Below are 12,161 nucleotides of genomic sequence, written 5' to 3'. Positions count from 1 at the left end.
TTATGTCCCTGTCATCTAGGGAGGCCTTTGCAGTTCCTGTCTCTTGGGTCTGCTTCTATCTTCCCACTGTATACTTTGGACTTGATATTTTTATATTGTTCTTTCTAAAGCCTAGAGATTGTTTTCATACATCCACTGTCTTGAGTTAGCTCATTCTAACCTTTCCTAGTTTCCCATACTCCCACTTTCTGAGAGCCCTGGAACTCTGGCTTGACTTGGAGGAAAGTCAGCCTCTAGAGTCAAGTAGGGTAGAATTATAGAGGGGGGAAAAAAAGAGAGGACAAAGTAAGCAGTCACATAATGAAAAGGAGGAATGACAAAGCGTTAAGACAAAGGTGGTTTAATTTATAACATTTTCCTAGCAACCATCAGTCATAGCAACACTACAGTATAAAATTGTCATAAAAAATTTAAAGCTGATAAAAGAAATAGAATTTTATACATAACTAAAGCAAAAAAAAATATCCTAAGGGTCACTTGTTATCAATATGAAAAATCTAAAGCAAAACCGATAGTTTTCCTTTTGAACTGTACAAATCCACTGGTTCAAATATCCCTGTGACCTTTAGAATTAGTCAGTATATGTTATAGATTTTTGCCCATTTATTTTATTACTTGCAACTCATTGTTATAAAACTACCAACCACAGAAACTTTCCCATCAAAACTGTGTATTTTCAAACTCTGGAGGCCAATGTTGTCATCAAGCCAACCAACCAGAAGTGAGGACATTTATATACTCTATTATCAATTCTAGAGTCATCAATATCCTTGAAGCAGCATCCCGTTATCATATACCGACCCTCTCTGATTACACTCTGTTATTGTCAGAAACCCTCTCCATGTAGAAAGAGAGAAAGTACCTCTTTGTATCGAGTTTATTACATTACACTCTCCCTGTGTAACCACAACAATATTGTGTGGATCAATAGAAACAGCAAAGAACTAGCCTTCTATTTCCTTACTCCATCAATATTTAAAATCAGGACTCCCAGTGGTGGACAAAGAGGAGCATGCAACCTGACCTAATTTTTCTCAAGGATTGCTCAGAAAAATAAATAGGCCTTTATAAACTAAATCAGTAATTCAAATAAATAATAAGTAAAATAGTTTCCATCTGGGCAATTTTGTATATGAATATGTTTTGTAAATAATTAAACACACTATCTCAGGGAAATCATTGCAATTATAACATGAGGATTTGTTGTAAAGGGAGACAGCAGCAGCAGCAGCTTGCTGAGCAAATCCAATGTATGAACAATCTGGCTTCAAAAAAGAGAATCCCATCTCACACCTAATTTTCTCATTGCTAATCAGTGGGGTAGGAGGACATTCATTAATTTATCAAAACATCATAATTTTAAAGTGCATTAAGTAAATCCAGATTTGGGGGAAGTTAGAAGAAGCCAGATGGAATATGATGTATAATAACCTTCCTATATTATTCCGAAGCTAATTCAGCCCACAAAAACTTAACATCATCCTATTGTCACTATCCTATCTGAAGGCCACTTCATTAGCAAATCAACAATACTCACTGAGTGTTTATAATGGGCTGAACTTGTGTAGAAACTATAGGCTTTATTTGCAGGTAAGAGGTAAAAGAAAGACAGTTTTGAACCATGAAATTCACATAAGAGTGGAGCACTCATTTTAGTAATTATAATTAGAAAGAAAAGTGCCTTTTTTCCCTTCCTTTACTCCCTCCCTTAGTCTTTCCCTCCCTTACTCCTTCCTTCCATCCACACATATTGAGTACCTGCATGTCCCAAATGAGTTCTATAGTCCAATACTTGCATTATTCTAGGGGAATCAGATGTAAAAGACTAGTACATAAATTAGTTCATTTCAAATCGTAGTGTTATAAAGAAAATAAAACTAGAAAATCACATAGTTATAGGGTAGGCGTGGATAATTAAATAAAATTGGAAAACAAGGTAGTGATGGAGAAGGTATACACCATTAAATAGAATGGTCAGAGAAGGTCATTCTGAATGTTGACATTTTAGTCAAAATTTGAATAATAAGAATGTGAATATCATAGAGAAAAGCACTGCAGACAGGTAAGACAGCACGTGGAAAAATGTCAAAACAAGAGTAATATGGTTGAAGAAGGGCCAGAAAACCCTGTTGTGTGATGAAAGGAGAGTAGTGGGAGGTGAGATTGGAAAGGTAAATGGTATCAGTCCATTAGGCTCTTACAGGACCTGTGAGCTATTTGAATTGTATTTTCAATGTGAATGAAAGTTATTGGGAGATTTTTAAGCAAGAGAGTGACATGATCTGGTTTACATGTTAGATCACTTGAACTGTTATATGGAACATGAATCTTGGAGGGGAAACTGAAACAAATTAGGAGTCTATTGCTACTCCAGGAGAGAGTTGGGTAATGCAATCAATCAATCCATTCCTTTTAAACAGACTTTTGCTAATTAGAAACCTGCTGTAATGGAGAGCATTATATAATGATCAGTACAACTACAAGCACTACTCTGGATTTCTAAGTATGGATCTACAAATTAAAATAAAGCAAAAATCTCTTTTCTCAGTGTCCATATTGCTCTACTACATTTGTAAGGAAAAGGGACTGCAAAAAGGAAATAAATTTGGAAGAACAAAAATGATGATAACTTACCATTTTTGGCTTTGCAAGATCTGTTGTCTGGCTGCATTATGTAGCCCTCCACACAACTGCAAGCATAGGATCCATACGTGTTTACGCAGGTCTGGCTGCATGCACCATAAATGGCACATTCATCTTGATCTAAAAGGAAAATTGGCATCATTTCTAAGTAGATTTATAGTTGGGCATTTTGTTTTTTCTTGAAGAAAACTTTTAAAAAATATAGTTTGGGCCGAAACCGGTTTGGCTCAGTGGATAGAGCGTCGGCTTGCGGACTGAAGGGTCCCAGGTTCGATTCCGGTCAAGGGCATGTACCTGGGTTGCGGGCATATCCCCAGTGGGAGATGTGCAGGAGGCAGCTGATCGATGTTTCTCGCTCATCGATGTTTCTGACTCTCTATCTCTCTCTCCCTTCCTCTCTTTAAAAAAATCAATAAAATATATTTAAAAAAAAAAAAAGTTTGGAAATAGACTATTGCTCTAAAAAGGAAGGGCCACCCTAGCTCGTTTGGCTCAGTGGATAGAGTATTGGCCTGAGGACAGAAGGGGCCCGGGATAGATTCCAGTCAAGGGCATGTACCTCAGTTGCAGGCTCTTGGCCCTGGTCTGGGGCATTGCGGGAGACAACCAATCTATGTGTATCTCTCACATCGGTGTTTTTCTGTCTCTCCATTCCACTCTCTCTAAAAATTAATAAAAAAATATCCTCAGGTGAGGATAAAAAAAAGGAAGGGCCAACTTCAATAAGTCTTTTCGAAATTACACTAACTGAAATAGTAATAAATAAAATAAATAAAATTTAAAAATCAGCTAGTTCATTGTTGTTTTAATAGTTACAGAAATATAAGATCAAACTTAATGCAACATCTTTTATTATTTTTTTATTAAATTAAACCTTTATTTTTGAATGTATTACATATAACCCCCCTTTTCCCCCTATGGATGCCTTCTAGCCTGCCCCATGCCCCCGAGGCCTTCACTACCCTATTGTCTATGTCCATGGGTTATGCATATATGCATACAAGGTCTTTGGTTGATCTCTTCCTACCAATCCACATCTTTTATTTTAAAAGAGTTTTTATTTACATTTTTGATGGGCAGGCTAGATGTCCTTGGATAGTTCTACAAAGGTATGAAATGCACTCCAATGAATATTTGTTGAATAGTTCTGTTTATGACACTGACTTTTTCAGTATTTTAACAATTAGTCTAATAACATAACATGGTTTTCAATAAACATATTAAATAAGAGTTCTGAGCCAAGCTATGCAAACTACCCTCAGGAAAAAAACAAAACAAAATAAAACAAAACAAAAAACATTAAGCACTTGTTAAAATGAAAAATATTATCTTAATTAAATGTTATTTTAATATGTATGATCCTCATTCTACTCCCTCTCTCCTTTTTCTCCCTGTACTTACTTCCTGCAGCAACTTGTACAAATCTCTATAAACAGCAGGTACTTAATGATTCTTAACCAAGCAGGCAAAAACACAAATTCTGTCAGTCAATAATTTAGACTAATATGTGTCTTTATTCTGTTCTGTGTACCATGAACTATACTAATCCCAAAAAAATCCAAATTGATAAAACATGATTCCTACTCTTAAGTGAAATGAGTATAGTGAAATATAATTTTGATTTTATGGATTTCCTTACAATATAGAGAGAGTCGTACTCTAGTTATGATATAGACATAGAGAAGCAAATGAAATTCCTTGGAATTAGAGAGAGAATGTTAAGTGAAGGCTGTATAGTGAGCTGAGTTAAAGAATAATTTCAATTTTCTCAAACTGAATAAAAAGGGATGAGATGGAATGGTGCATCCCAGTTTAACAAAATAGCATGTGAAAAGGCATTGGGATGACACAGTGGGAATTTTAAAGACCTGTAAAGAGTTGAGTGGAGTAAGTGTGTATAAGGGAAGTGGTAAGAGAGGGCATGGCGAAGGTAGTTTTAAGGCCAGCGAATGAAGTTATTGTATGCTAAACTAAAAGGCTGTGCATTATACCTAGACTGTGGGAAGCATTAATTAGATAAGCTATATAATCAACTTTATATTTTAAAACTAAACCAAAAAAATGGATTGGTGAAAGTAGTAAAGAGGTCCTTGAAATTTAGTTATGTACTAATTTCACTCAAGAAACTTTATTTTGAAGTCATTATATTTTGAATTAAGTCAGTGGCAATAAAAATGGGGGAAAAAAGCAAATTAACTCAAATGTTTAAAAAACAGAATAGGCTACATGTGAAGACTAATTGGATATGATGAAATTGAATGGTGGTCCAATTTGATATGAAGTATAGGTTTCAGTGGAGATATCATGGAAGGAAATAGTGAATTTGGTTTGGATGTGTTATATTTGAGGAGTCTGTAGGGAATTCTGGAGTAAATGACTAACAAGTAGTTGGAAATATGAAACTGGCAAGATTAGTGAGATCTGTCTTGGAGTATTTGGGAGTCAATAGCATATGGATAATGGAATGAAAAACAAACAAAACAAAAAACAAATAGCAGAGGGTTAGATCCACACACACACAAAAACGAAAGAAGTGAGAAAAGCTTGGCAGGTGCACGATACTGCAGGACACCAATATTAAAAAGGCAGGAGCCACCTCTGAAGGAGACTTCATGAGAAATGTAAGGAGTTAGGGAAGGTGACATAGTGTAATACTCAGTGAAGAAACCCAGTAATGTAGATATTGAAACTGTCATTAGGTTTTGGAAGTTAGGACGTGGCGCAGTTACCTTGGTTCAGTGAAAAGGGGATGCTGCCTTAAATGGCAGGCAGGTCTTATGATATTAACTGGAATGTGCTTTTGTTTTATTGAGTCCCGAAAGGGAATTGAATATACAAACTTTGGCCTAATAATTATGTTTCTTCATTGGAGCTTGGAAATACTGAATTTGAAGAGAAGTTGGAACTCTTGGAAACAATTTTGGAGAAAGGGGATGAGGAAAAGACACAGAAGAAAAAAGAAGACAAGAGAAGCAAACAAAATGGCTAATGAGGTTGTGGTTTGAATTGGATTAAACTGCTATGGTATAATAAAATATATTATTTGTTTTTTGTCTTCAGTTCTTCAAACCCTTGTATTTTCTGAGTAATAGGAGTGTTCTTTGTTATTTATAACTAGTGCCCCAGTGCACGGATTTGTGCACATTGAAAGGAAATTAATTAGAAGATGGCCAGTGGGGCTGGGCTAGATGGACCAGACACACCCTGGAGCCAATCTCCTGTGGTCCCTCCCCCCCCCTGCCAGCCACACCTGGGACAGCATCACGGCTTGAAGGACATCTGCGGAGTGAGCGGTTGGGAGGGTCTCTTGGCCTGGCCTGTGGGGATTGGGCTGAAACCAGCTCTCCGACATCCCCCAAGAGGTCCTGGATTTCGAGAGGTGATTCTCGGATGACACACCTCAGAATCAGACTCCCTCCTCTGTGGTTCTGGGTGAGTCACCCGAGAACAGCAGCTGCCAAGTCACCACAGCTTGGCAGCTCCTGTGTTGAGTGTCTGCCCCCTGGTGGTCAGTGCACATCATAGCTAGTGGTCAGACAGTTGGTCGCTTAGCCTTTTATATATATAGATGAGGCCCTCTGGAATATACCAGAGTCTATGCTAGTGAGGTCACTTAGGGTGGAACTACTAGATAATGTCAGGATGGGGGCTAGTCACCACAAAGACCAAACAGAACTCTCAGCCCCACCCTCTGACCACCCAAAACTAAGAAAGGTATTTAGTAAAGGAAAGCAAAGAGATTATTGAGAAGCTAAGGGACAATTTTAATTAGAAAACTATGCATTTGTAAGGCATTACTTTGCACTTTTCTCAGGTTTCTTTAGCTTTGTATATTAACTAGCCTGCATTCATGGATGGCTTATTTGAAGTAAGTAGCTTTGGGATAGAAAGAATAGTCTTTGAAGCTGAATCTACAATGATAATGAAAGAAATGAAATCTTATATTTGGTAAAGTCCAGTCCACAGTGGCAAAAATGATTCTTATCTATTTTTACAGATGGTTCAACGTTAATGTTATTGGCTTTTATTTTAGTTTTTCTGATACCATTATGTTGTCCAGGAGAGCAATATGATTAATGATTTCTTTTGTTCTTTCTCCTTGGCCAGAATGCACTGCTGTGACATTGATATAACTCCCCAAAAATTGACCACAAAGAAGTAGGCGTGTCATTACTTTTAATTCTGCCTACTTTCTTTTTTTTTTAAATGAAATCTTTATTGTTCAGATTATTACATTTGTTCCTCTTTCACCCCCATAACTCCCTTCCTCCCAGTTCCCGCCCCACCCTCCGCCCTCACTCCCCACCCACTGTCCTCATCCATAGGTGCACGATTTTTGTCCAGTCTCTTCCCGCATCTCCCACACCCCTTTCCCCCCCAAGAATAGTCAGTCCATTCCCTTTCTATGTCCCTGATTCTATTATGATCACTAGTTCATTCTGTTCATCAGATTATTTATTCACTTGATTCTTAGATTCACTTGTTGATAGATGCATATCTGTTGTTCATAATTTGTATCTTTACCTTTTTCTTCCTCTTCCTCTTCTTAAAGGATACCTTTCAGCATTTCATATAATCCTGGTTTGGTGGTGATGAACTCCTTTAGCTTTTCCTTATCTGTGAAGCTCTTTATCTGACCTTCAATTCTGAATGATAGCTTTGCTGGATAAAGTAATCTTGGTTGTAGGTTCTTGGCATTCATCACTTTGAATATTTCTTGCCACTCCCTTCTGGCCTGCAAAGTTTCTGTTGAGAAATCAGCTGACAGTCGTATGGGTACTCCCTTGTAGGTAACTGAGTTTCTTTCTCTTGCTGTTTTTAAGATTCTTTATCTTTTGCTCTTGGCATTTTAATTATGATGTGTCTTGGTGTGGTCCTCTTTGGATTCCTTTTGTTTGGGGTTCTTCGCGCTTCTTGGACCTGAAAGTCCATTTCTTTCACCAGGTGGGGGAAGTTTTCTGTCATTATTTCTTCAAATAGGTTTTCAATATCTTGCTCTCTCTCATCTTCTGGCACCCCTATAATTCTGATGTTGGTACGCTTGAAGCTGTCCCAGAGGCTCCTTACACTATCCTCGCATTTTTGGATTCTTTTTTCATTTTGCTTTTCCGGTTGGGTGTTTTTTGCTTCCTCGCATTTCAAATCATTGACTTGATTCTTGCGCTCCTCTGGTCTGCTGTCAGGAGTCTGTATAATATTCGTTATTTCAGTCCGTGTATGCTTAATTTCTAGTTGGTTCCCCAATATAAGATCGAGGGTCTCATTAGTTTTCTTGTAGATCTCATTAAGTTTATCGGTGGCTTCTAAACAGTTCTTGAGAGACCTTAAAAGTGTGGTTCTGAACTCTATATCTTCCATTGACAATTTTGTCCTGTTTCTTTGTCTCCGCATTTTGTTATGCTTCCTTGTTGCACCCCCTAGTGGTCTTTGTGCACAGTCTTATAGTTAAACCTTGATTGTTGTAGCTAATACCAGGGAGGGTTTGACCTCCAGGCCAAGTGGCTATGAGAATCAGCTGTGTCTGCAGTGAGAGAACTTCTGTCCTCTAGGGAGGTGCTAATCTAGCCTTTGCCTGAGGCTATCCGGCAAATGCCTGTGTGCAGGGCTTGGGCGGGGCGGGTCGCACAGAAAATATTCTGGAAATATGGCTTCTGGAATGTGTAAATGATGTTCAAACCTGGCCATTCAGGAGTGCAGAGAAAGAAAGAAGAACTCTTCTTCCACTGGGGACCTTCCATAGTGATTGCTGCATAATTTCTTATTTATGTTCAACAGAGGAAATTGATTGAAGTTATCTTTATGCATTTAATGAGGAGATTCAGGAGAAGAGAATCATTCCAAATGAGATGAAAACCCTGATTCCTATAGGAGTCAGGTGTAGCCAAAGAATAAGAAGTTTGCAGTAGATATATTAGCCTACCCTGTGTGAATGACAACTGCTGGTTTACACTAAAAATTGTAGCCTGGCCGCCATGGCTCAGTGCTTGAGTGTTGACCTATGAACCAGGAAGTCACAGTTCAAGTCCCAGTCAGGGCATATGCCCAGGTTGTGGGTTTGATCCCCAGTGTGATGCATGCAGGAGCCAGCCAATCAATGATTCTCTCTCATCATTGATGTTTCTATCTCTCCCTTTCCCTTCCTCTCTGAAATTAATAAAAAATATATTTTAGAAAAGAAACTAAAAATTATTTGTATGTCTAGAGGTACTTATTCTCATTTCGTTGACTTTTGTGATGATATGGGGTCTAGTCTGGCAATTCTTCTGATTTGTTTTTTCCTCAAAATCTGACTGTTTGTGTGAAATCTTCTAATTTGTAAGTGTTTACTTAAAAATAATGTCAGTTAAAATATGTCGGTTTGGTCCTGCTGTAGGCAGTTAGACAGACATGAGCAGAGCAAGGACAATGGGGCAGGTCACTAGTGTGGAAAGCCCCAAGTAACTAGCAATGTACAATCAATTGTGGGGCAGAGCCTCGATCCCAAGGTGGCTTTTCCTCCCCTAGCATATCGCTGGTCATGTGGTTTGGACCCCCTGACTTTTATTCCCTTGAGATAACATCTATGCCTTAGTTGTATTTCACCTCCAGGCCCAGATAAGCAACAAAACCAACCATGACTTACATCAGTGAAAGGGATTTCAGAAACAAAACAGGCAAGTTCAATTTCTGGGAGTCTTAGAGATAAGGAGGGTCCATGAAAGAGAAATGCATAGATTGGGGCTTGAAGACACCAAAATGCTTATCTTACTTGTACAGAAGATAAAGAAATGCCACAGGAAGGGATTGGGGGGCGTTCCAGGCAGATAGAAACATTTCTGGCCTGAGCAATTAAAACATCCATAAACCAAAGACAGAGATATCTCTGGCCTGAGCAGCTGAGAGACCAAAGGCAACTCCAACCAACAAGATAAGAGGGAGGGAAAATGGGGGAACCATGTAGGATTTAGACTTTGAAACTAACACTATGTAGCAGAATGACCAATGAGGAAGTCATGAGGGTCCTAAATTAATAAAGGATCCAATTAGAAAGGGTCAGGCTCAGACAAAGATCTGCAGCCTTTATAAACCAGGAGACAGAGACTCAGCAGATTTTTAGATATTTTTGGATTTAGATTTTTCCCATTGAGAGAGAGAGCAGGCTTTTCCCATTTGGGGGCTCCTCCCCAGGGAGTACCCTTTGGGGACATCCAGCCCAGATGGAGTTTGCATATGCTTCTAATAAACTTCTACATTTTTATTAAAGAAATCTGTTAGTCCACAAATTTATTATTCAACTTCATTGTATAAGAACCCACGAGAAGAATCTGCACCCCTGAACCTCACATTTCATCAGGACCAGCTGCATTGAATAATGACTCCCTGCCCTGGTGCTGGCCAATCATTGGAGACCACAACCCTGAAAGGACACACGTGGAAAACTGCTGAATATTCTATTGAGATCTCCCCCTGGGGCCTCCCCTAAAATTTCCATTCTTAGTATGGAGGGCCCAGTGCACTCTCCCTCCCAGGAGTGCACAGTGCCTTTCCCTTCCCCTACTCCTTCCTTCCCAGGCACTTTACCATTAGCTTCCTCATTTTCAAGCTCCACGGCTCCTTCCCCTACTTCCATAACGTATTTCCTAAGCCCATTTCTTCTAGGAATTACTTTGTCTATCTCTGTAATTTACCAAGTAAATATTCTCTTACAGTTTTGGGTCTCTGCTCTGAATTATTTCCTATCCAGAACCCAATTACCCAGGTTTGGTCTGACCCCCCTAGTCAGACACCTGGTGCAGTTCCTGCTGCCTCCAACTGTCCCCTTTTAGCCAGATGATGCATCCACTGGGCCTGATAGACATTTAATAATAAATGTTTCTATAACATTTGTATAATGCAGAAAGTAAACAACAAACTACAAATTCAAGGCCCAAATGTTCATTAAAAAGCAATGAGCCTCTTTTTTTTTGGGGGGGGGGTTGTTTTGTTCTAGAGCAGTGGTCAGCAAACTCATTAGTCAACAGAGCCAAATATCAACAGTACAACGACTGAAATTTCTTTTGAGAGCCAAATTTTTTAAACTTAAACTATATAGGTAGGTACATTGTTATTAGCTTAATTAGGGTACTCCTAAGGCTTAGGAAGAGCCACACTCAAGGGGCCAAAGAGCTGCATGTGGCTTGAGAGCCGCAGTTTGCCGACCATGATTCTAGAGTATTCACAAAACAAGAATTAGGACATTTAAAATATAAATATTGTCATGTTCACCATTATTAACATAGTGGTGAAATGCCAATTGTCAGAATTTCCAATGCAAAAATTGTAAAGGATATTACATGATTATTATTAACCTAACACAGTTATACCACCCTGCAGCTGTATAATAGGCATAATGCAATTAGAAATTTAAGATAATTAAATCCAATGTTTTAATGGTTAACCAAAACACTTCCCATGTTTGACATTATTGTAACATGAATCAAAAATGATTGATATAAGTGCCGTCCTATAATATTTATGTTTGTGGTTTTGCGGGGGGGGAGGGGGTGTGTGAGTGTCAACTTTTAAATCTCAGGGAAAAATAAATGTAAACTTTGTGTGGATCACATGGTAGGTAATAAAAAATACTTCGTAAAATTTCTGTTCACTAAGCCTCTGGAAAAAAAAAATTAAGAGTCACCTGTCATACTTACCTTTACAGCTTCTTCCATCTTCTTTTACTTCAAATCCATCTTCACAGTAACATCTTGTACTATTTCTGACCACTGCACATTTATACTGACAATTCAACTGCTGGCAATTGGGCAACAGTTCTGTAGAGAAAAACAGAAAGATCACCTCTATATGCATGTGCACATATATTTTTTAAATTTAAATATTGTTAATATTTGCTCAGTGCATCCTTCAAAGTTTCTGTGATTGGTTGAGAGAACAAACAGCATGTATTCTAAAATATGTTGCTTCGCATTTGTTTGAAGTATCATTAATATTTCAGGTCTATCTGTTCAGTCTTTCACTTTTTAGCTTATTATATATGTTCAAAGTCACAAAATCTTATTAAATTCTTGTAAATTAAATTATTTCAAATGGAAAAATGTCAACTAAGTGGTTGATTTCACCATTGGTTCCATGCCTTTCCTATCTGATGTATCAATTGATTTTCTATCTTTTGAGCACTTGTTTTGATTTACTAATCCATGTGTAACCTTCAAAGCAATCAATGAATATATTCAATTTCAATAATTTTTCTTTCACGAGTTGCAAAATATTAGACAACTACTGGACATAATATATTTTGTTATATCTGAATTATTTCAGAGTGAATATTTCATTAAAACAAAAATTAGCAAGCTATCAGAGCAAACTAAGATTCAATATGATAAATGCATGAAACAGCTGAAGTGACAGGAGAATATTCACTGCGTAAATAATTTCTAACAGGAATAAGAATTGTTAAACTAGAAAAATATATGCATAGAACATGTAACTGATTTTTCTATTTGAAAATAGGGGTATTGCTAGACTGGCATGGCTCAGTGGCT

The 12,161-nt window shown here is 37.9% G+C and overlaps 1 protein-coding gene across 1 annotated transcript in view; it reads right to left on the bottom strand.

Moving 5' to 3' along the window:
• The window catches only part of LRP1B (LDL receptor related protein 1B), a 1,379,523-nt gene that overhangs the window by 906,174 nt on the left and 461,188 nt on the right, over positions 1 to 12,161 (bottom strand). The window contains exons 4-5 of the mRNA XM_036320679.1: positions 11,313 to 11,432; positions 2,635 to 2,763 (exon numbers count right to left, since the gene is read on the bottom strand). Of these exons, the coding sequence (XP_036176572.1) occupies positions 2,635 to 2,763; positions 11,313 to 11,432 (249 nt within the window). The remainder of the gene's footprint in view (positions 1 to 2,634; positions 2,764 to 11,312; positions 11,433 to 12,161) is intronic.

The sequence above is a fragment of the Myotis myotis genome, unplaced genomic scaffold (genome assembly GCF_014108235.1).
Source record: "Myotis myotis isolate mMyoMyo1 unplaced genomic scaffold, mMyoMyo1.p scaffold_m19_p_8, whole genome shotgun sequence".
In the NCBI taxonomy this organism is placed as follows: Eukaryota; Metazoa; Chordata; class Mammalia; order Chiroptera; family Vespertilionidae; genus Myotis; species Myotis myotis.
The sequence above is the reverse complement of the archived record's forward strand: the minus strand, read 5'-3'. Positions and strand labels throughout refer to the sequence as shown.